The 27,485-nt window shown below is 37.1% G+C and overlaps 1 protein-coding gene and 1 pseudogene across 3 annotated transcripts in view; both read right to left on the bottom strand.

Moving 5' to 3' along the window:
- Positions 1-730: 730 nt before the first annotated feature.
- The window catches only part of P4HA1 (prolyl 4-hydroxylase subunit alpha 1), a 102,348-nt gene continuing 75,593 nt past the window's right edge, over positions 731-27,485 (bottom strand). For all 3 annotated transcript variants that reach the window (XM_040624231.1, XM_040624230.1, XM_040624232.1), the window contains exons 10-15: positions 20,572-20,671; positions 9,934-9,987; positions 6,817-6,882; positions 3,666-3,734; positions 3,094-3,190; positions 731-1,803 (exon numbers count right to left, since the gene is read on the bottom strand). In XM_040624231.1, coding sequence (XP_040480165.1) covers positions 1,733-1,803; positions 3,094-3,190; positions 3,666-3,734; positions 6,817-6,882; positions 9,934-9,987; positions 20,572-20,671 — 457 coding nt within the window. In that variant the 3' untranslated portion in view covers positions 731-1,732. The remainder of the gene's footprint in view (positions 1,804-3,093; positions 3,191-3,665; positions 3,735-6,816; positions 6,883-9,933; positions 9,988-20,571; positions 20,672-27,485) is intronic.
- LOC121101250 lies at positions 24,331-26,491 on the bottom strand (annotated as a pseudogene).

The following is a 27,485-nucleotide window of genomic DNA, read 5'->3' as shown; positions in this document are numbered from 1 at the left end:
ATATCATTTCCTTCTGAAATATATATTACTTTTATTCTACTTGCTAAAACACATAGGGTAATAAAGGTTATTTCCCATTCACTGAACCCCCATTTTATTTCTAACCTTTTGCATTTACATTGTTTCTAACATTTTTTTAAAAAATCATCTGTGGTCATAAAATCTAAGTAGATTAAAATACCGAAGCTAATTCTCAATGTTACTTACCAAAAGAGTTGTGGTGAAACAAAGGGTATTTGGGAGAAAGGAATTTTACAGTTGATTTTTTAATTGGTAAAAGTAATACCTTCTTACCCAAACAATTAGCCAAATTCTTAAATATTAAAATAGTGCATAAAGGATAAGGAGAGCCCTTGTATGAACTAAAATTCACAATAAGAAATGTAAAAAGTTAGTCTAAAGGGTCAATCAGTACACTTCATTAGGGTCACAGCTTTATATTACGACTTATTTTTGAATAAGAGAAAGCTTAAGTAACATTATTATATTAACTCCATAACCATAGTAAAGTTGTAGAACTCCTTTTGAAAAAGGAAACCTATTTTGATTAAGTATCTGAAAGTTCAGAGAGCCTAAATTTTCTACCACAACAGTGTGACATTAGAGTGAATGAAAACCAAGGGGATGAACCTAAGTCCTGTGCATTAAAAAACATCAACAGAAATCACCTGTTGTCACTGCAGCATGCATTCACATTCAAATATGAAAAATACCACACAGAAAACAGAAACATTTTTAAAAAAAGATTTAAGATCATAAATAGGTCATTGTTGTCACAACACATTTCAGAATTGAGAAAAACAAACATTTTGGCTTTTTAGAAAAGATCTTTTTTTTTTTAATCAATTCCCTCATCATTAAAAGGACTTGTACATTTTTAAATTTCCAGTCTCCTAAGGCACAATATTTTACCAGAATGCCAATATTATCACCCTGCTATAGCAGGAATAAGAGGCAAGGTATTAGCACTAAGAAAAACAGCAAATTTTATGGACAAAATCATCAGTCATTTAAGGGGGAAAGAGACTAATGATCATTTTAGTTAAGACTCAGTGTTGTTATATAGGGCTTTGTATTAAAAATTTTTGTTTAATCAAAGTATTTTAACTCAGATTTAATTCGCCACAGAGGAGCTATGAGAGAAGAATGGGATTGGTAAAATAGAGTATACTTTCTTTAAAAAAGATTTGGAAGGAAAAAAATCAACTTAGAATAGCATATGGGGCAAACATCAAATGGAACCGAGATTAGAGGCCTAGTTTATTCCTAGTCTTCAGGCAGATCCAGAAAAGTAAGACTAGGTAAACCTAATACCTAGGTTCATACTACGAGGCTTCTGCTCCTTCATCACATGGCCCATTCGAGCTTACCCCCTAAACACTGAGATGTAGTGAATACTATAATCAGATGCTTAAACTGTTTTCTTTATCCAACCAAGAAGTTCTTTAAGATACAAGTGTAACTCATTTTTAACTCTACCTTGCTTTATCCTCTGTGATACCAACTGAACTTTAAAGGTTTATATGTACAATATGGTGATTTAGTGTTACTTTTAAAAGAAAAAAAAAACCCACAAAGTTAGTGATTGTCCACAGATGAAACATCGGATGAGGTTCATGACTGAAATCAATCATGGAGTGTTAGTCAATTGTAAACTCTGGAAAGTTAAGACTGGGACATGTGAATATCAGACACATTAGAGTATAACAGGAGAGGAAGGGAAGCCTATGTGTCATTCCAATTCTGATAAGGTGCATGGTCTTCGAAATTCTTGTCCACGTTCATGGAGCCATTTATTGGATACTGTGAGAGAAAAAAATATATTAATATTCTCTACTATCTAACTAGTTTAACAAAGTTTCTACATGAGCTAAAAGTTCAAGGCCAAATAAGATGAAGGCAGATGATACTTAGGCACTCTTTTAAAAGCTTCGCAAAATGTTGGAAACACATTCGAGAGTCTATGTATGTGCATTTCCTAAAGTTTCTGATGTTCAGTGAAAGCCTTGAAATGAAACACAATTGAATTAAGATGTAGGTACAGACAGAGCACTGTTTGCAAAATACAATCTCTAATGACATTTGAAAAATGAACACAAAGCCGCTGGCCTACAGGATCAATTCTACAATCAATTACTATTATGTGCTCATTAAGTTTCCTTGATTCCAAGATACTGCTTTTCAATAACTCAAATGGAATTTTCTACTCCTCCTATATCCTTAGGGCCCAATCAGTGGCATCAATGTGTACAAAATATCTAAACCAGGACCTATAATTACTCTTTTATCTTTCTCAATTCCTGTATTCAATCTTTTATTCATCAAACCCTGTCACTTTTCCTTATATATCTCTTTACACTTCAACAGTTTTTGCTGCTGCCTTAGTCCAGACTTTCATCCTTACCCACTTAGGGGAAAGGAGCCTTCTAAACTGATCTTCCCTTCACTAGCCTCTCTCCACTCTATCCAGTGATTCTCAAACATTATCATCATCAGGGGAGATTTTTAAAATCATAATGATCAGGTGTCACTCCTTAGTCCTGCCAAGTCTGATATGGTAGCCACTAGACACATGTGGCTACTAAGTACTTGAAATGGGGCTAGTGATACATATTGAAATGGATTTATGGGGTTAAATAATATGTATTAAAACAACTCCACCTGTTTCTATTTTGTTTCAATGTAGCTGGTCAGGCACTAGCATGACCCTGAGCATCTCTCTAGCATCACGTGAGTCCTGGACCCAGGCTCTAACATGCCTGGAAAACATACTGCTCTAGCTTCAAGACCAAATTTTAAAATTAAGCTTTGAAGAAGCCTCCCTAAACATAAGGAGTCAGCATCTTCTGTTTACATCTCTGTATTAGTGTGTACTATCCCATGTTCTAATGTATCCATTACCATGTCTCAATCAGAGATGAGTGTAAACTCCTTGAGGGAAAGATAGAGCTTATTTAAGTGGGAATACTGTTAAAAATCTGTCATCAGAATTCTGAGCTGTTGAAAGCAAATTTATATTAAGATCAGCAACTGGCTTGGCTGAATCCCTTTCAATGTTAGGAAAAATCACAAGAGAATATAGGAAATATTTACCCCATTTGTTTCCAACTAGCACAGGACAGGCTGCATGCCGTGTACTATAATCTCCTTCTCCACTGGCAAACAGATTATACCAGAAAACAGCAGTTCCCTGTGGAGAAAAATATAAAATTATCTGTAATAAGATATCAGGTTATCACTTTTTACAGTGATTAAATTTTCCTCTGTTCCTGTGAGGAAGTACTCCTCTATCGCAGCATTTTATCTTCTCTAATGGAATTCTAAAAATATGACAATCATTTACAAAATTTTGGTGATATGAAGTTGCTTGACAAATCTTACAATAGCAAGATGAGGGATAAACATCATATGGAACCCATTTTAGAAATGAAAACTTTTAAGTACTAATCCTTGGTGGTTCATTACTTCTAGTAATCATGGAAATTGTGCCATAAAAATATTCAAAACTTTACCTGGTATACGTAGTAAGTAAATTTTACCTAGTAAGGATTACATTCTCTCTATCTTTAAAAATGTAGTTAATTAAACTATGAAATTGAGGTACATCTCTTCCTCAGGGTAAAAATAAAGAGACCCACAAAATTAAAATAACAAATCAAGTTTACCTTTTTGGGCCAAACACTAGCTCCTACTTCAGGAAAAACAGTGGCTCCTCCTGCTGACACATCACTCATCTATAAGAATTCCAGAGAAGTATTATCAGAAGCACTGGTGTAATAAGGTTAAATGTGCCACTGTGAGGAAGAGAGGACACTGCAGAGAATGAGGACATCTGGACTCCTACCTAACATAGGTTTGTGCATGCTACCCAGTTTTTATACAAAACAAGATGCTGTTCAGGTTTATACACAAGTAAACAAACAAACAAAACACAAATAAATGATAGAGTCAGGAAGGGAGATAAGGATATCTTTTATATCTTACAGCCAGAGGTAAAAAAAAGATTATTTAAAACCAATAAATCAAGTAATACAGGAGTATAATTATGCATTTATTGCATTAAAGTAGAATCTCCATGGGGCAGGACTTTTGTTCATTGCTGAGCTTTAGTGTCTAGAGTAGTAATCGTAGGTGCTCCTCCTAGGTATTTACCCAACGAATATGAAAACATTAATTCAAAAGGATACATGCATCCCTATGTTTATTGCAGCATTATTTACAACAGCTAAATTATGGAAGCAGCCCAAGTATCCACTGAAAGATGAATGGATGAAGAAGATGTGGTGCATATATATACAATGGAATATTATTCAGCCATCAAAAAGAATGAAATCTTGCCATGTGCAATGATGTGGACAGAGCTAGAGAGTATTATGCTAATTGAAATAAGTCAGACAAATACCATATGATTTCACTCATATGTGGAATTTAAGAAACAAAACAGAGAGAAACAAACTCTTAATTATAGAGAACTGATGGTTACTGGAGGGGAAGTCGGGAGGTGGATGGATTAAAGAGAAGATGGGGATTAAGGAATGCACTTGTGATGAGCACCAGGTAATGTACGGAAGTGGAGAATTACTAAATTGTACACCTGAAACTAGTATCACACTGTATGTGAACTATACTGGAATTAAAATCTTAAAAGTTTAAAAAATGAATAAAAACACAAATCTTCCAAATTGAGGAAGCACATGGACAAAATGAGACAAAGGAAACACAGATCATAAAGACTGTATCACAAAGCAAATCCCAATTATGCTACATCCTAGGGTCACATCTAATACAAGGGACTTATAAACACTGAAAACAAAGATTTGACAGGCAAATGTTACACCAAAAAACAACAACAAACCAGTTTGATCTTAATATCAGGCCCAGTTTTAATCAAAATAAAAGCATTAAGTGAAATAAATACATCATCAGTAGCAAAGAGCTATCAGCTCTGTAGGCAATGAAAAAAATGAAAAATGAAAAAATTGTGCTAAATGGCCTATCTGGGAATAGTATTTAAACAAGGGTGGGGGGAGGAAGATGAATTACTAATCTAATCAAAATGTTATATAATTAAAGGAGAACATAACAATTAGTAATTAACATAAAATCTAATGGTCAAATCTAATCTTTATGGATATTGGACCAAATATAGCATTTATAAAAGTAAATGTTCGTTCATAAAAGTAAAATGTTTAACGTCTCTTAAAGATCAATAGATCAAGCTCTCTAAGAGAAATGCAAGTTAAAACCACACTAACTGCCAATCTAATAAGTGAAAGATGTACAAAGTCTGACAGACATCACACTTAAAGGTGGGATATAAATTGGTACAGTTATGGAGAGCTCACCTCTAGACAGTATACAAGAAAGCATACAAGTATACAAGTATCAGCTTCTCCCTGGTTTTTTCCCTTTGTGATTGTAATTCTCATCTTTAACTTAGTACTTAAATACTTTTTTTATGGTTATCTTAAATATTTTTGGAAACAGATAAAGTTGGGGGTGGGGAGAAGGAGAATAAGGTGGGAAGGTGAAAAGGTAGGTTGAATGGAGGAAATAGGGTAAAAGACACACAGGAAAGGTGGCAGCGAGCAATGAAGAAAGAAAATGAGACTGAGTAGAGATATACTGATTTCGGTCGGGAGTAGATAAAACAGCGAAAAGAGGCCACTTTCATATCATTCAGATGGGGGTGGAAAGTGCAATGAAATAAGGAAAATTTAAGTCTAGATATGAAATACATCTTCTTGAGTTAACAAAGTTTACAACATTATGTTTTCCAAATATTATACAATATGTCCTGTCCTACATGTTCTTCTTACGCGACACTGCTATTCTTATTGAGTGGTAGGGTCTATGTCCTCCCCCCTCAGTCTTGGCAGGTCTTTATAATTGCCTTCATTAATAAAATGCAGGAGAAGTGATGTTATTTGACTTCTGAAGGTAGGTAATGAAAATGCCATGCATTTCAGCCTTGCATTTTGTGGAGATATGAGCTCTTGTAATCCAGTCACCGTGCTGGGAGGAAGCCCAGACCACACGCAGGTATCCTGGCCAAAGCCAGTCTCAACCTCAGCCTTCAAAACGACCCCAGTGCCAGGCATCCCTGACTGCAAATGCATGAAAGAGCCACAGCAAGAACCAGGAGGGAAGCCCACTCAACCTCACAACCAAGAGAGAGGAAAAGTTATTTTAATCGATTCAGTTTTGTGGTGATTAGTCATGCAGCAGTAGAGAACTGGAGCAAATATTATGACCAAAGTTAAGACTGTTCATATACCTAAACATATAGAAAAAATTAAAATCATACTGTTTGAAACTTTAGTAAACAATGTGAAAATGGTTATTCTTAATGGGGCTTCCAGGGCGCTATACTGTGCTCTTGATCTGGCTGCTGCTTACACCAGATGTGTTCACTTTGTGAAAATTTATCGAGTTATAGTACTTATGATTTGTATACTTTTTCTGATTGATATATATCAACAAAAAATTCAAAAGGAAAGTTTGTTATAATGTGTGTGAATGTATATGCAGAGATGCCTATATACGCATATTAACATAGTCCATACTCCAAAATATCAACAATGATTGTCTCCAAGTGCAGAGAATATTAGTTTTAGCATTCTTATTCAGCTTTTAATATTATAATTTGAAGAAGTTACAAATGCAAAAAAAACCCCACAAAAACCCTCCATTTACTCAGCTGTAAAAGCTTTAAATTAGAACGTTAAATAAGGGCTAAGGAAAACAAACATCTGAACACATCAAAATAAATGTCATGTAATAAAATCCCATCTTAAATTTTTAGCTGTAACTTACATAAAACAGCCATGTAGCAATTCTATTCCCTGTCCCCAGCTCTTTGAAAGCATCTGGTTCATCTTTCTGTAAATAAAACATAATTCAATGGTATAAAATTCAGTAATGCAAATTATCTAGTGGCAACTGACCACCAGTAATATGCTAAAGATATGCCAAAGACAACCCAAAACGTTCACTTATAATGTCCGGTGCACAATATACAGCAGGCACTCAAATACTTGTTGGATGTCAATTCAGCTTGTACAGTGAATACTTTTGATAAGACCACTTATCAAGTGGGGGGGGGACCCAGATTTATTAGCCTAAATAATGAAAACCATTATCTACTATCCACAGATTGTTAATTAAATTCATGCCTATAGTTTTGCTTCAAAAAAAAAAAAAAAAAACACACGTAAGACATGAGAGTCTCTTAGCTACATTGATGAACTCTATTCTCTGTAGGTAAAAAAATTTACCTTGAGGTTTTCTTTGAACTCACGATCCATTCAAATGTTTACTGCTACTATGCTTTCATTCTTTTGGACAGTCAGCACTTTAATCTGGCTGGAGAATTCACATCTGGCTCTTTAAAGTAGGGGCACATGGGTGGCTCAGTCAGTTAAGCATCTGCCTTTGGCTCAGGTCATGATGCCAGGTCCTGGGATCAAGCCCTGCATCAGGCTTCCTGCTCAGCAAGAGTCTGCCTCTCCCTCCATCCCCTTCTCTGTCTCAAATAAAATCTTTTTTAAAAAATCTAAATTACAATACAGTCTCTTGGCAGTTATTCCAGGAAAATGAAAATGGATTTTTCACACAGAAATTTACACACATCTTTGTGATAAGCCCCAAACTGGAAACTACCCTAATGTCCTTCAAAGGATGAATGACTAATGAAATAGTACTCAGCAATAAAAAGGAACACACTATTGATAGATTTCTGTAAGAACATGAACCTCAAAGGAATTCTGAGTGAAAAGAGATCTCAAAAGGATGCATACTGCATATACCATTTATCTAACAGTTGTGAACTGGCAATCATGGAGAAGGACAGGTCACATCAGTGGTTAGCAGCCGTGAGGCACGGGAAGCAGAGGGGCACGTGCAGCTGCAGAGCAGTGCTCTACGGGGTCCGGCAGTGATGGTGCAGTTACGCACACTGATCGTGGTGGTAGTTTCACAAAGCTACTCGTGTAATAAAACTGCATAGACACACATGCACACCCAAATTAGTGTAAATATAACTGGTGAAATAAGTTTGGTGGCTTGTGCCAGTGCCTATTTCTTGGTTTTGATAATATGCCACAGTAATGGAAGATGCTAACGGTGGGGGAGGCTGAGGGAAGGGTTCGCAGGACCTCCTTGTACATTTCTTTACAACTTCCTAAGAATCTGTGATGATTTCAAAATAAAAAACTAAGAAAAAAACTTAGTTGCACTAATGTCAGGGTTTGAATTATACTTTTATATCATCCAAGACTCTCAGACATTTTTCAGTAATTGAAAATAGAAGAGAAAGAAACTAAAAATAAATTCTTTGCTGGCCTACATAGAAGAGTCTAGGATTCTGGGATTTAAGATGGTCAAGGGCTATAACACAATAAAGGCTGTGTTTTCTTTCAAAAGAATATACCCTTATTTTAAAATGGTAATAGATCAAGAAGTTTATTAAAATACCTGAGACAGTTCTTAGAATTCATTTAATTTTTTAAAAATATTTCTGATTTTACTTTTTCTGTTTTTTTAAAGATTTTATTTATTTGACAGAGTGTGCACACAGTCAGGGGAGCTGCAGAGGAAGAGGAAAAAACAGGCCCCCACAGAGCAGGGAGCCCAACGTAGGGCTTGATCCCAGGACCTCGGGATCATGACCTGAGCCAGAGGCAGATGCTTAATTGACTGAGCCACCCAGGCACCCCTAGAATTCATGTAATTATGATAAAGCTTAATTAATTAAGACTTGGTAATGTATAATTTAGAGCTTAATGTGAAAAAAGAAAAGTTACACCTTTTTAGCAAATTGCTTTGATATTATTCTCCAGTGTCTCTCTACATCTATTTCGTATTCTTTATCTTCCTTTCTCTCAGCATATTCTTATAATTTCTTCAGATTTATCAGCTAATTCGCTTCAACTGTTTTAATTTATCTAAACTTTAAATTTCAACAATTACTTTTTTCTACCTAGAGCTTCTATTTGTTTTTCAAATATGTTAAATCATTTTGAAAGTTTACTAATTTTCATCTTTTAATTTTTAAAAATATTATACAGTTATTTTATATTCTGTATCTGATAATTCAAGTACCTAACATCCTGGGGGCATCTAAATCTGTTGGTTACTTCAGTCTCACCAATGGTGTCTTATTACCAGTTAGTAATTTCTTTTTCAATGAGTTCATATTTGGCTGACCTTACTCTTTAAAATTCCTGAGGTGTTAGAATGAGGATGCCTGTTTCCAGGGAGGACATGAGTTTGTTTCTGCCAGGTACCAGGGAGTACTACCTAACTGAACAACTTTAATTTCTCCTCTTCCAGGGTACTGAAAATTCAAATCCAAGGTTCATGTGGGAGCAGGCCTATGCTTTCAAACTCCCAGAAAAGGCTCTCATACACATTACATCCCTGCCAGGGTGATGACAGGTAACTCTCCTTAAGGCTCCTACCTCAAAGCAGATGATTTTCAAGGCTATTCTTTCTCTGAGGGTGTCATCCTTTTGGAGAGTCGGGTGTTGCGCATGGGTCTCAGGTTCGGCAGCCTGCGCAGTGGCAGGTCCTCACAGAGCTGTTAGTCCCCAAAGCTCTAGATTCCTGGAGCTTCAGCTTCAGCTTTTTTGCCACCCCCTTAACTCTACTTTTAGTTTCTAGGTTTTCCTTGTTCGTTTTGGCTTTGGGAATTTCCTTTACTTTCTTCCAGGCTCAGCAATGCATTTAAAAGTATCTATTTTTTTTTCTTTTTACTGTGTATCCTAGAGTTTTTTACTGTTAAAAAGGTTTTATAGGGTTATCTATTCCACCATGCTTCCACAAATTGCAAACAGGCAATAAATTTTTAATTCTAAAAGAACAGAATTAACATGCCATGCCTGAGCTTCAATAGAACTCTTACGTTCTCCATTTTTTTTTTTTTTTACTTACCCGTGCAAAATCAAAATGGGGTTCATACTGTCCTCCAACTCCATAATTTGCTACCTGAAGGAGAGGAACAAAGTATGCATTAAAAAGAATCGACTACTATTCAAAAAATTTATAAGTCCTATTTTGGCACCTTATAGGTCGTGGTTATGCACTCCTAGAGAAATGAGAAGCAAAGCAGTTTAAATCAATGAGAGTTCCTAAGGAACCAAGGATAAAAATCCTAAGGATAGCTACTATATGATTATTTTAGAACCTTAGTTAATATGCTTTTCTTTAGCAAATGTTTGGGGTACATGTTTTCCTCTAATACATAAACTAAAATTAATTTGAGTTAGAATTTTAAAATTAAAATGTTTAGATTTAAGATTTTCTAGAATTAGGGTTTTGAGGTTTCTATTAATTTTTACTAAACAACACTTTCCTTTGGCATTTAAATCAAGACTCATGTTGTCCAAAGCCCAAAATGCTGGTAAACTCCCAATCTATTTTAATAAAAACTCCTCCCACATATTTTTTTTTACCCTAAAGTAAAAGAGGGAAGAAGTTAACATGAAACTTAATTATTCCTGCTGGAGGGCCTTAACAATTTCAGTTGGTAATGACAATCCCAGTGTGAAGCAGCAAAAGGGAGTGAGAAAAGTATCTGGTCTAAGTGCTAGCTTTCTTAGTTATAATATATGTAACTTAGTTATAATATATGTAACTTTCAATACAATCTCAGTTTTCTTATTTGTAACTAAGGAGAATGATACCCTAACTCCTTCCTTGCATCCCAATATGACAAAATGAAAGGAGAATGTAATTTAAACAGCACTGCTGATGAAATGAAAGGAGAACATAAAGAGTGTTGCCCACAGCAAAGTCCAAGTCCTATGTAAATTATTTTTACTCCAGGTATTTGACTCCTTATGTCGTAGACATTTGGGTCGGATCAGCCTGCTAAGTAGGACTGTATCAGGTAGCTTGAAAGATTCTGTGAAGGTTAAGCAGATGAGAATAAACACGGATCAGGAAAGATATAAGAGTTTTTAATAATATAATGAATACCAAGGAAGTTGTAGATTACTATGGAATAAATGGCAACTTAAGCCAATTTAAATATAGACAACCTTCTTCGCACAGTTCCAAAGTGCATAAGGTTTAGCTAATCATTAACACCAGACCCCCAACAACATATTAACTATAATTGCATAAAGTACTAATGTCGCTGCTAGTGCTTTAGTCCACAAATTACTATGTAAATAACAGCTACACATCATGATCAATTACCAATCATATCACTTCTTTCAAAGTCTGTCAGTGACTGGTCACTGCACATCTGTTATTCAGTTCATGCACAGACAGCAAAATATGTAGTTGTGTTGCCTCCCCATGGGATATTGTACAAAAATGGGTAGCTGGGACAAGGACTAACAAAGATAACGTTCAGCACAGAAATGGTAAGTAATGATGCTGTAAGCACAATTCAAATCAAACCTAAGTGGAGACATAGAAAAAAGAGCTGACAAGGGGAATGCTTCCACTTGTGCTGTTCAAGAAAGTCTAGATATGCAGCCGGAGGGACTCGGTGAAGGCAAACTTATTAACATAAGGAAAGTGATTGTGATGGAAGGGAGAAAGATGTCTTGGAGGAAGTAATGTTGGAAAGATATCTTAAAAAAAAAAAAAAACCCTCAGGGATACTTAATATCGAAAGCACAAAGGATAAAATGTTGAAAACTTACTCAAACTTAAAGTACGACAGTTTGCGAAGGCAGAGAAAACATGCTTACTCTGTATCATTTCACAATGAGAAGAAGGACTGTTTAAACTATTCTTGATTAGTGGATCGAAGATCTGAATGTACAAGACAAAACCATAAAACTGTTAGGAAAAAACACAGGTGTAAATCTTTGTGACCCTGCGTTAGGGACTTCTGAGAAAGACGGCAGAGTAGGAGGATCCTAGGCTCCCCTGGTCCCATGGGCACACACCGAGATAATACCAAAATCAGTGTAAATAACTCAGAAAATGACCTGAAGACTGACGGAACACTCTCCGAGGCTAAATGTGAAGAAGAGGCCACAATGAAGAGGCAGGAAGGGCTGAGACATGGTCAGGAGTCAAACGGACTGTGAGACTGCCTGTGGGGGGTGGAGGGTACGCAGTGGAGTGGAGAAAGGAGAGGAGCAGACCTCCGCCCTAGGCATGGGGGACATGCATGGCTATATGCATATGATAAATCCCTATAACATTTGGTTTTGAAAATCAGAGGGACCTGGATTCTCAAGTTCTTATAACCAGTGGGCCTTAACACCTGGAACTTTAAAAATCAGCAAGCAGCTCTGGGAGCTGGAGGGCTAGAAGAAACTGAATCCCTGCCCTTAGACAATGCAACGAAGAGCCCAGATGAGATACAGCACAGAAGAGGCAGTTTGAAAAACGCCTGGGGTATACAGGAAGGAGATTTATTTACTAATCTCAGAGCATGTGCTGGAAGAACAGGGATTTTTGGGACACTTCTCTAAGAACAAAAGAGCTAGAAGGTGCCATTTCCCTCCCTTGTTCCCCCAGCCTAGATATACAGATACCTGTGGGAACCAGGGCAGCAGAACACTCTCCTGCTAACAGCGAGAGCCTTGCCTCACCGTTCTTCTGCAGACACGCCCTCTCCATCCCAGGCAGCTTCAGGTCCCCCATAGAGCAGACCTGCATGAACCTTACTAACAGCACACCTCCTCCTTCCCTGATCTCTTCTACAGACGCTGCCCCCCGCCCAATTCCAGCCTGGACAGGAGTTTTCCCAGGGGCTGTAAGCCCTCTCCCACAGCAAACCAGTGCATATCTTGCTAGCACCATGAGCCCCAGCTCTCTCCAATACACTTTTAGCCAGAGTCCATCCAAAGCAGTGCCATAAGCCTAGCAGTGTGCAAGTAGCCCTGGGAGGGGCCTCCACCACTCCAAAGAGACTCCTGCCTGGGGAGAGGTGAAGATAAATACACACACCCGTCAGACTGTGGCCCAGCGCGGGGCTGGTCTGACTGCAGGCCCCACCCACCAACAAAAGCTTCTCAGGACACAACACAGGGAAAGTACCCTGCAGTTTGGTGCTACTGCATCTTTGGCAAATGTCTGATCTGACTTAAGGCCACAGTGGCCCCAGACTGGCCCACTAACAACACAGGGACTAAAACCTGCTCACAACAGGCAAGGAGAGCCATTGCAGATGACTGGACTAAAAGCAAACATGGCTCAGCCGCACAGTGGGGTTTCATGCATCATATAGAGGAGACACCCCTGAAGCACTGGGTTCTGGTGAACAGGGAGCTTTGCACTGCAGGACCTCTTCTTCATAAAGCCACTACTTTCAAGAGCAGAAGACATAGCTGACTTACCTGGCACATAGAAACAGACACAGAGTTAGACAAAATAAGGGACAGAGGAGTATGTCCCAAAATGAAAGACGAGGACAAAATTTCGACAGACTTAAGTGAAACAGAGGTAAGTAATATACCTGCTACAGAATTTAAAGTAATAGTCCTAAAGATACTCACTGGACTTGAGAACAAAGTAAAGGACCTCAACAAAGAGACAGAAAACGTAAAAAAGAACCAACCAGAGATGAACAACTCAATAACACTAGAGGGAATAAATAGAACAGAGGAAGTAGGACAGAGTAATGGAGAGCAATAAAGTTGAACAGGAAAGAGAAAAAAGATAATAAATGAAAACAGACTAAGAGAACTCAGTGACACCATCAAACATAGTAGTAACTGCATTATACAGATTCTGGAAGGAAAAGGGAAAGAAAAGGAAGCAGAACATTTATTGAAAAAATAACAGCTGAAAAGTTCCCATATCTGGGGAAGGAAACAGAAATCCAGCTCCAGGAGGTACAGAGAACCCCCAACAAAATCAACATGAAGGTCTACACCAAGACACATAGTAATTAAAATGGCAGAAAGTAGTGACAGCAAATTTTAAAAGCTGCAAGAGAAAATCATTACATAAAAAGGGAAACCCCATAAGGCTACCAACATATTTTTCAGCAGAGACTTTGTAGGCCAGCAAGGAGTGCCAGGCTATATTCAAAGTTCTGAAATAAGAACAACAACAACAACAACAACAAACCCCTGCAGCCAAGAATACTCTAGCCAGCAAGGCTATCATTCACAATACAAGGAGAGATAGTGTCCAGACAAACGGAAGGTAAAGGAATTCATGATCACTAAACCAGCCCAATAAGAAATGTTAAAGGGAGACTCTGAGTGGAAAGGAAAGACCATAAGCAGGAGTAAAAGGAGTAGGAAGCACAAAAGCAATAAAATTAGGCATATGTATAAAAATCAGTCAAGGGTTTCACAAAATAAAAGGATGTACAGTATGACACCATATACCTAAAATGTGGGTAGAGGAGTAAAAATGTAATGATTTTAGAATGGATTCAAACTTAACTGACCATCTACTTAATATAGACTGCAATATGCATATGATATTACATATAAACCTCATGATAGCCACAAATCAAAAACTGGTAAAGATATGCAAAAAAATAATAATAAAATAAAGAGAAAGGAATTCAAGTGTATCACTAAAGAAAGCCAGCAAAGCATGAGAGAACAGAAAAAAGGAAGAACTACAAAAGGAACCATAAGACAAGTAACAAAATGGCAGTAAGTACATACCTGTCAATAATTATTTTCAATGTAAATGGACTAATAAGTGCTCCAATCAAAAAACAGGGTGACAAAATGGATAAAAAAAGCAAGACACATCTATATGCTGCCTACAAGAGACTCGTTTCAGACCTAAAGACACATGCAGATTGTAAGTGAAGGGAAGGAAAAGCATTTATCATGCAAGTGGAAGAGAAAAGAAAGCCAGGATAGCAATACTTATATTGGGCAAAACAGATTTGAAAACAAAGACTGTAACAAAAGACAAGGACACTATATAATCACACAGGGGACAATCCAATAAGAAGATATAGCAACTGTAAATATTTATGCACCCAACATGGGAGCACCCAAATACATGAAACAGCTAATAATGAACATAAAGGGGGTGCCTGCATGGCTCAGTGGGTTAAGCGTCTGCCTTCAGCTCAGGTTATGATCTTGGAGTTAGGCAGGATTGAGCCCTGTGTTGGGCTCCCTGCTCAGCAGGGAGTCTGCTTCTCCCTCTCCTCCACCTCACCTCGTTCCTGCTCTCTCTCGCTCACTCTCTCTAATAAATAAATCTTAAAAAAAAACCCATAAAGGAAATAATTGATAATAATTCAATAATACTAGGGGACTTTAACACTCACATCAATGGATAGATCATTCAAACAAAAAAAATCAATAAGAAAAGGGTGGCTTTGGATGACACACTGGACCAGATCAATCTAATAGATATACTCAGAACATTCCACCCTAAAACAGCAGAATATACATTCAAGTGCACATGGACCACTCTCCAGAATAGATTACACATTAGGTCACAAAACAAGTCTCAACAAAGTAAAAAGTTTAAAGTCCTACCAAATATCTTTTTTGACCACAATGCTGTGAAACTAGAAAGCAACCACAAGAAAAAAATCTGGAAAGAACACAAATACATGGAGGTTAAATAACATGCTACTAAACAATGAATGGGTCAACCAAGAAATCAATTAAAAAAATACATTGAAACAAATGAAAACGGTCCAAAATCTTTGGGATGCAGCAAAAGCTGTCTTAGAAAGGAAGTTTATAGCAACGCACGCCTACCTCAAAAACTAGAAAAAATCTCATACACAACCTAACCTTACACCTAAGAGAGCTAGAAAAAGAACAAACAAAACCCCAAACCAGTAGGAAGAAGAAATAAAGATTAGAGCAGAAATAAATGAAATAGAAACTACGAAAACAGAATAGATCAATGAAACCAGGAGCTGATTCTCTGAAAAGATCAACGAAATTGATAAGCCTCTAGCCAGACTCTTCAAAAACAAAAAAAAGAGGACTCAAATAAAAACAGAAATGAAAGAGGAGAAATAACAATCGACACCACAGAAATACAAAGAATTCTAAGACAATATGAAAAATTATATGCCAACAAATTGGACAACCTAGAAGAAATGGGTAAGCTCCTTGAAACATATTAACCTCCTAGAACCAAATCAGGAAAAAACAAAAAATAGAGACTGATTTGGCAATGAAATTGAATCAGTAATCAAAAGCTTACAACAAACAAATGTCCAAGAGTAGATGGCTTCACAGGTGAATTCTATAAAATACTTAAAGAAGAGTTATACCTATTCTTCCCAAACTATTCCAAAAACAGAAGAGGAAGGAAAGCTTCCAAACACATTCTATGAGGCCAGCATTACCCTGATACCAAAACCAGGTAAGACACTACACGAAAAGAAAACTACAGGCCAATATCTCTGATGAACACAAAAATCTTCAACAAAATATTAGCAAACCAAGTTCAACAATACATTAAAAAACTCATTCAACATGGGGCACCTGGGTGGCTCAGTAAGTGGCCCCTCTTGATTTCAGCTCAGGTCATAATCTCAGAATCCAGGGATTGAGTCCCATGTTGGGCTCCGTGCTTAGGAGTCTGAGAATTCTCTCTCTCCCTATTCTTCTGCCCCTCCTCTTGCGCTCTCTCTCTTTCTCTCAACATAAATAAATCTTTAAAAAAAATACACCTGTTTCACCACAATCAAGTGGGATTTATTCCTGGTATGCAAGTGTGGTTCAATATTTGCAAAACAATCACTGTGATGTCATATCAGTAAGAGAAAGGATAAAAACCATGTGAATATTTCAGTAGATTCAGGAAAGTCTTTCACAAAGTACAACATTCATTCATGATACAAACCTTCAACAAAGCAGGGTTACAGGGAACATGGTAACATGATAAAGGCCATGTATGAAAAACCAACAGCTATTATCATACTCAATTATGAAAAACAGAGCTTTTCCCCTAATGTCAGGAAGAAGACAAGGATGTTCATTCTTAACACTTTTATTCAACATAGTACTGGGTGCTGTAGCCACAGCAATCAAACAAGAAAAAGAAATAGCATTCAAATTGGTAAGGAAGAAATAAAACTTTCATTATTTGCAGATGACATGATACTATATATAGAAAACCCTACAGACTCCACCAAAAAAACTACCTGAACTGATAATTCAGTAAGGTCGCAGGATACAAAATCAATATACAGAAATCCATTTGCATTTCTATACACTCTAATGAAGTAGCAGAAAGAAATTAGGAAAAGAGTCCGATTTACAATTTAACCAAAAATAACAGAATATCTAGGAATGAACCCAACAGAGGGGATGAAAGACCTATACTCAGAAAACTACAAAACACTGACAAAAGGAATTGAAAATGACTATATAACACTGATGAAAGAAACTGAAATGGAAAGATATTCCATGCTCATGAATTAGAAGAACAAATACTGCTAAAATGTCCATACTGCCCAAAGCAATCTACAGATTTAATGCAATCCCTATCAAAATACCAACAGCATTTTTTACAGAACTAGAACAATGAATACAAAAATTTGTATGGAACCACAAAAGACCTCCAGTAGCCAAAGCAATCCTTTTTTTTTAAGATTTTATTTATTTATTTTGAGAGAGAGGGAGTGAGAAAGAGCACAAGCAGGGGGAAGGGGCAGAGGGAGAAGCAGATCCTCTGCCAAGCAGGGAGCCAGACTCGGGGCTTGTTCCCAGACTCTGGGATCATGGCCTGAGCCGAAGGCAGACGCTTAACTGACTGAGCCACCCAGGCGCCCCTAGCCAAAGCAATCTTAAAAAGAAGAACAAAACTGGAGGTATCACAATCCCACGTATCAAGAGATACTACAAAGCTATAGTAATCAAATCAATACACACGTAGATTAAGAGAATAAAATAGAAAACCCAGAAATAAAACCACAATTATATGGTTAATAAATCTTTGACAAAGGAGGCAAGACTATGCAATGGGAAAGACAGTCTCTTTAACAAATGGTATTGGGAAAACTGCTGGACAGCAACATGCAAAAGAATGAAACTGAACCACTTGCTTATACCATACACAAACATAAACTTGAAATGGATTAAAGAACCAATGTGATACCTGAAACCATAAAAATCCTAGCAGAGAGAACAGGCAGTAATTTTGCTGACATTGGCTGTAGCAACATTTTTCTAGACATGTCTCTTGTGGCAATGGAAACAAAAGCAAAAATAAACTACGGGGACTACATCAAGATAAAAAGCCTCTGCACAGCAAAGGGAACAATCACAAAACTAAAAGGCAAGCTACAGAATGGGAGAAGATACTTACAAACGACATATCTGATAAAGGGTTGGTATCCAAAATATAAAAGAACTTATATAAAAGAACTTATCTAAAATATAAAAGAACTTAAAATATAAAAGAATTCAATACCCAAAACATAAATAATCCAATTTAAAAATGGGCATACGACATGAACACACATTTCTCCAAAGATGACATACAGATGGCCAACAGACGCATGAAAATATGCTTAACATCATTCATCATCAGGGAAATGCAAATCAAAATCACATGAGATATCAGCTCACACCAGTCAGAATGGCTAAAATCAAAAATGCAAGAAACAACAGGTGTTGACAAGGTTGTGGAGAAAAAGGGACCCCTGTGCACTGTTGGGTGGAAGGTAAATTGGTGCAGCCACTGTGGAAAACAATATGAAAGTTCCTCAAAAAATTACAAATAGAATTACCATATGATCCAGTAATTCCAGAATGTAAAACCACTAATTCAAAAAGACATATGCACCCCTACATTTATTGCAGCATTATTTACAACAGCCAAATTTTAGAAGCAACTCAAGTATTCACTGATAGATGAATGGATAAAGTCATGGTATATAAACACAATGAAATATTACTCAGCCACAAAAAAAAAGAATGAAATCTAGCCATTTGCAACAACATGGATGGATCTAGAGAGGATAATGCTCAATGAAATAAGTCAGTCAGAGAAAGACAAATACCATATGATTTCACTTATATGTGCAATTTAAGAAACAAACAAAGGAAAAAAAGAGAAACCAAAAAACAGACTTAACTATAGAGAACAATCTGATGGTTACCAGATGGGAGATGGGTGGTGGGGATAGGTGAAACAGATGACAGGGATTAAGAGTACACTTGTTACAATGAGCACTGAGTAATGTACAAAACTGCTGAATCACTATATTGTACTTCTGAGACTAATATAAAATTGTATGTTAACTATACTGGAATTTAGTAAGAAAGAAAATAAATAGAAAGAAAAGAAAAAGAAAGCATAAGCAACTAAAAAACCCCAAAGCCAAAAAACAAAAAAAGACCTATCAGACTTTATCAAAATTAAAAATTTTGTGCCAAAGGACACTATCAAGAAAATGAAAGACAACCTACAGAATGGGAGAAAATATTTGCAAACCATATATCTGATAATGCTCCTATATCCAGAATGTAAAAAGGACACTTACAACTCAACAATAAAAACACAAACAACCCAATTAAGAAACAAAGGATTTGAACAAAATTTTTTTCAAAGAAATAAATAGCAAATATGCACATGAAAAGATGCTAAACATCATTAGCCATCAGGGAAATGCAAATGAAAATTATAATGAGAAAAAAAAATCAGACAAGAACAAGTGTTGGCAAGGACGTGAAAAACTGTGATCCTCATACACTACCAATGGAATTATAAAATCGTGCAGCCATTTTGGAAAACAGTTTGACAATTCCTCAAATGTTAAAGTTACCACATGACTCAGCAATTCCATATATTTTAGAATTTAAATGAAATTTAAATGTTTGTGCAAAAGCTTGTATGCAAATGTTCATAGCCACATTAGTCATTATAGTCAAAAAGTGCAAACAACCCAAATATCCTTCAGCTGACAGATACATGAAGTTGTGGTACATTCAAACAACGGAATATTATTCAGGCATGAAAAAAGAATAAAGTGCTGATACACTGGAAACATTATGTTAACTGATATAAGCCAGATACAGTAGGCCACATATTGTACTATTCCATTTATATGAAATATCTAGAAAAGGCAATTTCATAAACAGAAAGAAGATTAGTAGTTGCCTGGGGCATTAGGAGAGGGAATGGAGAGTGACTGCTTAAAGTTTTTGAAGTAATGATATAGTCTTATAATTAGATAATGGTGATAGTTGCATAACCATGTGCATATAATAAAACCAGGGTAAATTTTATGGTATATGAATTCTATCTCAATAGAAAAGAGAAAAAAAAAAACCACATTAAAAAAAAAAAACTGCCCCTGGTTACCTGACAGGTTTAGTTAGGACTGACAAAAAATTACAGCGTGCTTAATAAATATTGTTACATATTGTTCATTTCCCTACAAATTTATAGTTAACAGTAAGAGTTTTTAATGTTTTGTAAAGGAATTTTAGAGATCACAGACTAATCCTAATTTTTCCCATTGATTATTAAGATCAGTTTGCTTGGTTTCAGCTTGCATATTCACTTTTAGGGTCCCAAACTCTCCTGCAATACCTATCCAGTGCCTGTATAATCTTAGGAAATCGCACCTGAAGCATCTTTTGAAAAAGTGTAAAGAAATAATGTGATAGCATATAGTTTAAGGACAATGTGATTACCTACCTGTAATTCCTCTGCTGTGGAAACATCTAGTCCTGTTAGATCTTGTATTCTCATATTAATTCGAGACACCACAGGGTTTTCATAGCCAGACAGCCAGGCACTAAGAACAAGAAGAAAATATTACTTATAATGTTTCAATACATAAAGACTAATAGCCATCATTTTAAAAGCCATAATATATGGGACAATAAACCACTATGTATAGGCATTTAGTTGGCTTGCTTGTTTGATACGATTTTTACTAAACAATGCTGTATTTTTTTTTAATGTTACATTTTAGAGTTAAAGGTTAATAAAAATTCATTTATTTCAGAATTTCTTTGAAAACAGTTGGATTAATGTAAGAAGGCTATATAGGGCTATTACATTGAGAATTTTAAAAAATTCTGTAAAAATACATACCAAACTGAAAACCATTTTTCTTTTTACAGAAGGTATATAGGAACTGACTGGGGTGGAGGTCATAGGGCTTTGGGTTTTTAACCTGATTTATATAGTGTAAATATTTTATAAGAAAAAAAATCATGTAGGGGCGCTGGGGTGGCTCAGTCGGTTAAGCATCTGACTCTTGATTTCAGCTCAGGTCATGATCTCAGGGTTGTGAGACTGAGCCCTGTGTTGGGCTCCATGCTCAGTGGGGAGTCTGCTTCGGACTCACTCTCTCCCTCTCCCTTTGCCCCTTCCCCCGCTCACATACTCTTTCTCTCTAAAATAAATAAATCTTAAAAAAAAAAAATAAATCTTAAAAAAAAATTCATGTATTTCTTACATAAATGAAAATAAGTTTTTAAAAGGTACCAAAACACACCCAGTAGGAGGACTATAATAAAAACGTATGGACGGGGGCACCTGGGTAGCTTAGTCGGTTAAGTGTTCAACTCCTAGCTCAGGGCCTGATCTCGGGGTCTTCAGTTCAAGCCCTATGTTGGGCTCAAAACAAAACAAAACAAAACAAAAAGATGGACAATAACAGGTGCTGGTGAGAACGTGAAGAAATCAGAACCCTCATACATGGCTAGTAGGAATGTAAAAATGGTACAGCCACTTTGGAAAACAGTTTGGCAGTTCCTCAAATTTTTAAACATACAGTTACCATATGACTCAGCAATTCCACTTCCAAGTACATACCCAAGAGAAATTAAAACATAAGTTCATACAAAAACTTGTACATGAATGTTCATAGCAGCATTATTAATAATGGCCAAAAAGTGGAAAAAATCCAAATATTCACCAACTGATGGGTAGATACATAAAATGTGATACATCCGTATGATGGATTATTGTGCCATGAAAAGGAATTGGGTACTGATACATGCCACAACATGGATGAACCTTGAAAACATTATGTTAAGTAAGCAAGATAAAAAAGACCACATATTATGATTCCATTTATAGGAAATACCCAGAATAGGCAAATCAACAGATACAGAAAGTAGGTCAGTGGTTGCCAGAGGAAGGAGGAAATGGGGAGTCACTGCCAATAAGTACAGGCTTTCTTTTTGGGGTGATGGGAATGTTTGGAAATTAGATAATGGTAAAGGTTGCACAACTAAAAAGACTAAAAACCACTGAATTATACACTTTAAAGGAATGAATTTTATGGTAATGGAACTATAGCTAAATAAAAAAAGGTACCCCAAATTAAGCTATCTCCTTTGCATATGCTTTTTTCCTCTTCTATCAGCCTTTTTCTTTCTTTACTTCTCTCATCAACCTCTGATTCCATGATCCATCACTTCAACAACATTCTGCTAAATGCCTAAGTTAAACTGTCTGGCAAAAATATTATCCTCAATGAATTTTGTTCTCTAAGCTTATACCTGTGTCAACAAACCCTACTGGAGAAAGTCAAGAAATAGGGCAAATGTCTTCCACTGATAATTCATGAACACCAACTTCAAATGGGCCTTTACTCCTACTCCTTCTTCTACTGTGAACCCCAACCCACCTCAGCTTCCCTATTCTCTCAGTACAAATCCCCTACTTCAGAGAAAACAGAAACCATACAATCCACCTATGTTTGCATCTGTCTGTTCCTTTTGGGTCATCCAGTTCCTTCGTTCCCGTTCCAAAGAAGAGATTTCTCTTCATTATCTAAGGCTAATCCTCTGCCTTAGATTCTATAATTTTCTGACATTTTAGGAAGCATAAATCATTGATTGGCCCTTTTCTCTCTTACATAATCAACTTTCCTTCTCAATTCCTCCCACAGCTTTTAACTGAGCTTAAGTCTCCTCTTCCTTAAATAAATAAATAAATAAACTGAGCCTGGGTGGCTCAGTCGGTTGAGTGTCTGCCCTCGGGCTCAGGTCATGATCCCAGGGTCCTGGAATCAAGCCCTGCCTCGGTCTCCCTGCTCAGCAAGGAGTCTGCTTGTCCCTCTGCCCCTCCCCCTCAAATAAAACCTCTCATATAAATAAAATCTTTTAAAAAATTCTTTCCCTCAAGGCCCTGTCTTCCTCCAGCTACCAACCTCTTTCTCCTCCCTCTGCAAGCCAACTTTTTCCACAGACTCTTCATTTCTTTTTTAAGATTTTATTTTTAAGTAATCTCTATACCCATTGTAGGGCTTGAATTTACAACCCCAAGATCAAGAGTCATATGTTCTACCAACTGAGCCAGCCAAGAGACCCAACTCTTCATTTCTTAATCCATTCCAATCTAGCTTCCTTCACTTACCACTCCATCAAAACTGCTCTTGCTAATATCACCCATAACTACTGTGCTACTAAATCTAACAAGACTTTTCCAATTTTCATTGTACTTGCTCTTTTAGTAACATTTGAATGTTCATCCTTCTTGAAACAACTCCTCACTCACTCATTCTCCAGGATTCCTTCAGTCTCTCTGGTTGCTCGGCTTTGATCTCCCTTATAACCTCTCCCACCATATTCTGTCTCCCTCCAGGTGCCCCAGCATCACTTCTTCAGGAACATGTTCCATCTAACCCCAAGGCTAGTGCACGTGCTCTTCTCTCTGCCCAGAATATTCTTCTTTTTCACTTTGCAAAGATCAGACTTTGGATTATCAATTTAGTCATCTCTTCTTCAAAGAAGCCTTCCTTGACTCTTCCCTATCAAAACTACTTAATTTTTATTTTAATAAGAGGAAGAAGGAGGATAAAGAAGTTTTTACTAATCACAACATTAAATTGACATGCTATTAGAACTGAACCAGGATAGGGGCGCCTGGGTGACTCAGTCAGTTAAGCATCTGCCTTCAACTCAGGTCATGATCCAGCCCCGTGTTGGGCTCCCTGCTCAGCGGAGAGCCTGCTTCTCCCTCTCCTTCTGCCTGCCACTCTGCCTACTTGTGCTCTCTCTGTCAAAGCAATAAAATCTTATAAAAAAAAAAACTGAACTGGGATAAATAATACTGTTAGAAAATTGACATTTCTCACACCCATTTCAAAAGAAAATATATAGGACTCTTCTTCATCTGATGGATTGATTTCAGTAAAATCATTTTAAAAATAGTAAATAACATACTTTCCCAAACTATGCTAAGAAGTTGTCAGAAAAGCTGCTATAAAATCAATAATAAGAATTGACAGGATTAGGGGCACCTGGGTGGCTCAGTTGGTTAAGTGCCTTTGGCTCAGGTCATGATCTGAGTCCTGCATCAGCCTCCTTGCTCAGCAGGGAGTCTGCTTCTCCCTCTCCCTCTGCCTGCTACTCCCCCTGCTTGTGCGCGCTCTCTCTCTCAAATAAATAAAATCTAAAAAAAAAAAAAAAAAAAAAAAAAGAATAAGACTTTGAAACACTTTCAGTTTTTAAAATAGCAAGGCTTCTGATATACCGCTCAAAACTAGCTTTCCATTTTGGTATATGACCTGATACATGGCACATTTGATCTGTTAATAGTTTTTTTTCTATCAACTATACTTTGCCCTCAGTAGGGGTGTTATAGTTTCAAACAACTTTCACAGAAATATATTTTAAAATAAGTTTTATTTCACTGAATGGAGATTTTTATCACTCATGCACCTGCAGAAGGTAGTCTGAGCACATACATATTTGCCTACATATATGTGTGTATGTATGTGCTTTTAAAGTAGGCTACTTTTAACCATTAAAATAGATGACAAACTAAAATCCTTTTCTAGGTTGAAGAGGACAAGCAATTTGCTAAATGATTTTCATCGTTTCTGAACTCCACCTAGCCATGTCCCACCACCACAGCTAGAGGCCAGCCCACTTCATCAGCAGCACGAGCTTCTAACGTGCCAAAACCAGGTGGTTGTTGACTGAGCATTCGATGCTGCTTGCAGTCTTTCAGTAACTCGCTACTTTATGCCCAACCTTGGCATCAAAGAAACCATCCACAAGCTCAAGAATACCTTCCTCTGTAGAATGCACAAGTCATAGTTTCTGTGCCCCTACCCTCCCCGAGGAATAGACAGACACCTTCGTTCCAGCCTCTCTCCACTTCCTAGCTGCTGGAACGACATCATCAGTGAATGCCGCTCTTACTGTCCCAGCTGTAAAAGGCTGCCTTCCACAGAAGCCTTGCATTTCTGTCAGTGTCATGGTCTTTGCACCCAGAGATCTCTGCCAGCACACATTATCTACCGCAGCCTGGATCATCTCTTGCAGATCATCCACCGCATTCCCAGATGTGGCAGAGGTCAAAATACCCTATCCCGATGGAAATCCTTTTCGGCCTGTTACCACAAAGGACTGAGATCCTGCTGGCACTCCTCTTCTTTCCTCTAAGAGGGAAGAAGTATTTTTCTCTGCAGTTAATTCTTAACATTTTCTCTGATATAAGGAAACAAGATGCTCTTCACAAAAGCAATCATGCTTGTAGTACTTTCGATATATAACAAGACCACAGTGACTTTGGTAGGCACCTGCTAGATGCTACTATGGGAATCACCCTTGGTCCAGAGGGTGGAGGGTGGCAGCAGCTGTACCCCCCAGAACCATTCATCTCAGAGCAGCTGCAGCACATCAGGCAGAGGCTACCTCCGTGCCCCTGGAAGTGGAGAAGGCAGCTGCCCCTAATGTTTTTATAGTACTATATATCTTACTTTGTAGCACTTATCACAATAATTATATATTAATTTATTCTTTAAGGTAAGATGTCTTCACTCAACTACTAGTCCCAAATACGTACAAATTCTGCCTGGTTTTGCTCACCACTATATCTGCAGAACCTATTACAGTGCCTGGCATATAGCAGATGCTCAATAAATATTTGCTGAATGAAGAAATGAATGAATCATAGAGACTTCTGAGAACTAATCCAAGATTTATTCTATTTTACCATAATTACTTATCTGGTGATTCCCTGCAAATTTATGTGGACTGGCTGAGAATTCCTCAGTGTAGCAGAAATAGGAAGGATCCAAGAATTTTACTGTTACAAAGGGTGTAGCAGATAAATATACTAAGAACTATTTCTCCCAGTTCTGAGTTCCTCTGTCAGTGGACTTATCTTTCTGGCTGGCAACAATTTGATAGATTTTTGAACTTTACAATCCACAAACTACTGACTTGATTTTTATAGAGAACTGCAACACAAGATTGGCAAGTGTTCTATTAACATTTCAGGGGCATCCGGGCAGCGCAGTTGGTTAAGCATCCACTCTAGGTTTTGGCTCAAGTCGTGATCTCAGTGTTGTGAGTTCAAGCCCTGCGCTGGGCTCCGTTCTCAGCACCGAGTCTGCTGGAGATTCTCTCTCCTTCTCCCTCTGCTCCTCCCCCCTGCTCGTGCATGCTCTCTCGCTCTCTCTCAAAATAAATGTCTTAAAAAAAAATTCAAACTAGATGCATCTTGAGAATTGTTCCTATTCCATCCTGGAACCTATCACCCACAAAGAGAACCCGTCTCCTACTTCTGTTACCTTCAACTTCCTTCCCTCCTACCACAAGCGTCTATTCCTACCTTTTCTCTTATACTTTGGTAGAAGCATCATCCTTCAGCCTTACAGAGACTGGGTCTTTTCTCTATGCTTTTGAACCTACTCTTTCTAAGTCAAATTGTTGCCGGCCGGGAAGATGGGTACGCTGACATACTACATAGCTACAAGTTCTACCAGGAACTCAGTCCGAAGTGGGCGAAAGAAGTTCTAACTCAATTTATCAATTACTGCCGCTCTTTTTATCTTTAATCTTTTCTTTGACAATGCTTACTCTTCAGCCTAAAGTTTCCTGTTACCAAGAACGCCTTTACTTTTGTTACTCTAGCAAATTACCATTCCAATCTTTCACTTTACACTTTTAAAATTATAAAAGCAAGAAATGTGGGGCATCTGGATGACTCTGTCAGTTAAGCATCCAACTCTTGATCTCAGCTCACGTCCTGAATTCAAGCTTGTGAGTTCAAGCCTGGTGTTGGGTTCTGTGCTGGGTGTGGAGCCTATACACACACACACATATGCATTATCTATAAAAGCAAGAAATGTTATATTCGACAGTCTTGGGACAATGGATAACCACATGCAAAAGAAAGAAGTTGGGCTCTCCACCTCTTATCATAAAAAAGAAAAAAAAAAAAAAGAACTCAAAAGGGATTAAAGACCTAAATGTAAAAGCTAAAATTATAAAACTCTTTGAAAAAACTGCAAGTGTAAATCTTTGTGATCTTAAATTAGCCACTAGCTTAGCTATGACATCAGCTATGACATCAGAAGTACAAGCAACAACAAAAAAATAAACTGGGTATCATCAAAATAAAAAATTTTGTGTTTCAAAGGACACCATCAAGAAAGTGAAAAGACAGCTTGGAGAATGGAAGAAAATTTCTGCAAATCAAATGTCTGATAAGGACTTGTATCTACAATATATAAAGAACTATTATCACTAAATAAAAGACAAATCAATTTAAAAATGGGAAAAGGATCCAGTCTCCAAAGAAAATATACAAATGGCCAATAAGCACATGGAAAGATGCTCAACATCATTAGCCAC

The sequence above is a fragment of the Ursus maritimus genome, unplaced genomic scaffold (assembly GCF_017311325.1).
Source record: "Ursus maritimus isolate PB19 unplaced genomic scaffold, ASM1731132v1 scaffold_7, whole genome shotgun sequence".
Lineage (NCBI taxonomy): Eukaryota > Metazoa > Chordata > Mammalia > Carnivora > Ursidae > Ursus > Ursus maritimus.
This window is presented reverse-complemented; position numbering and strand designations above follow the sequence as displayed.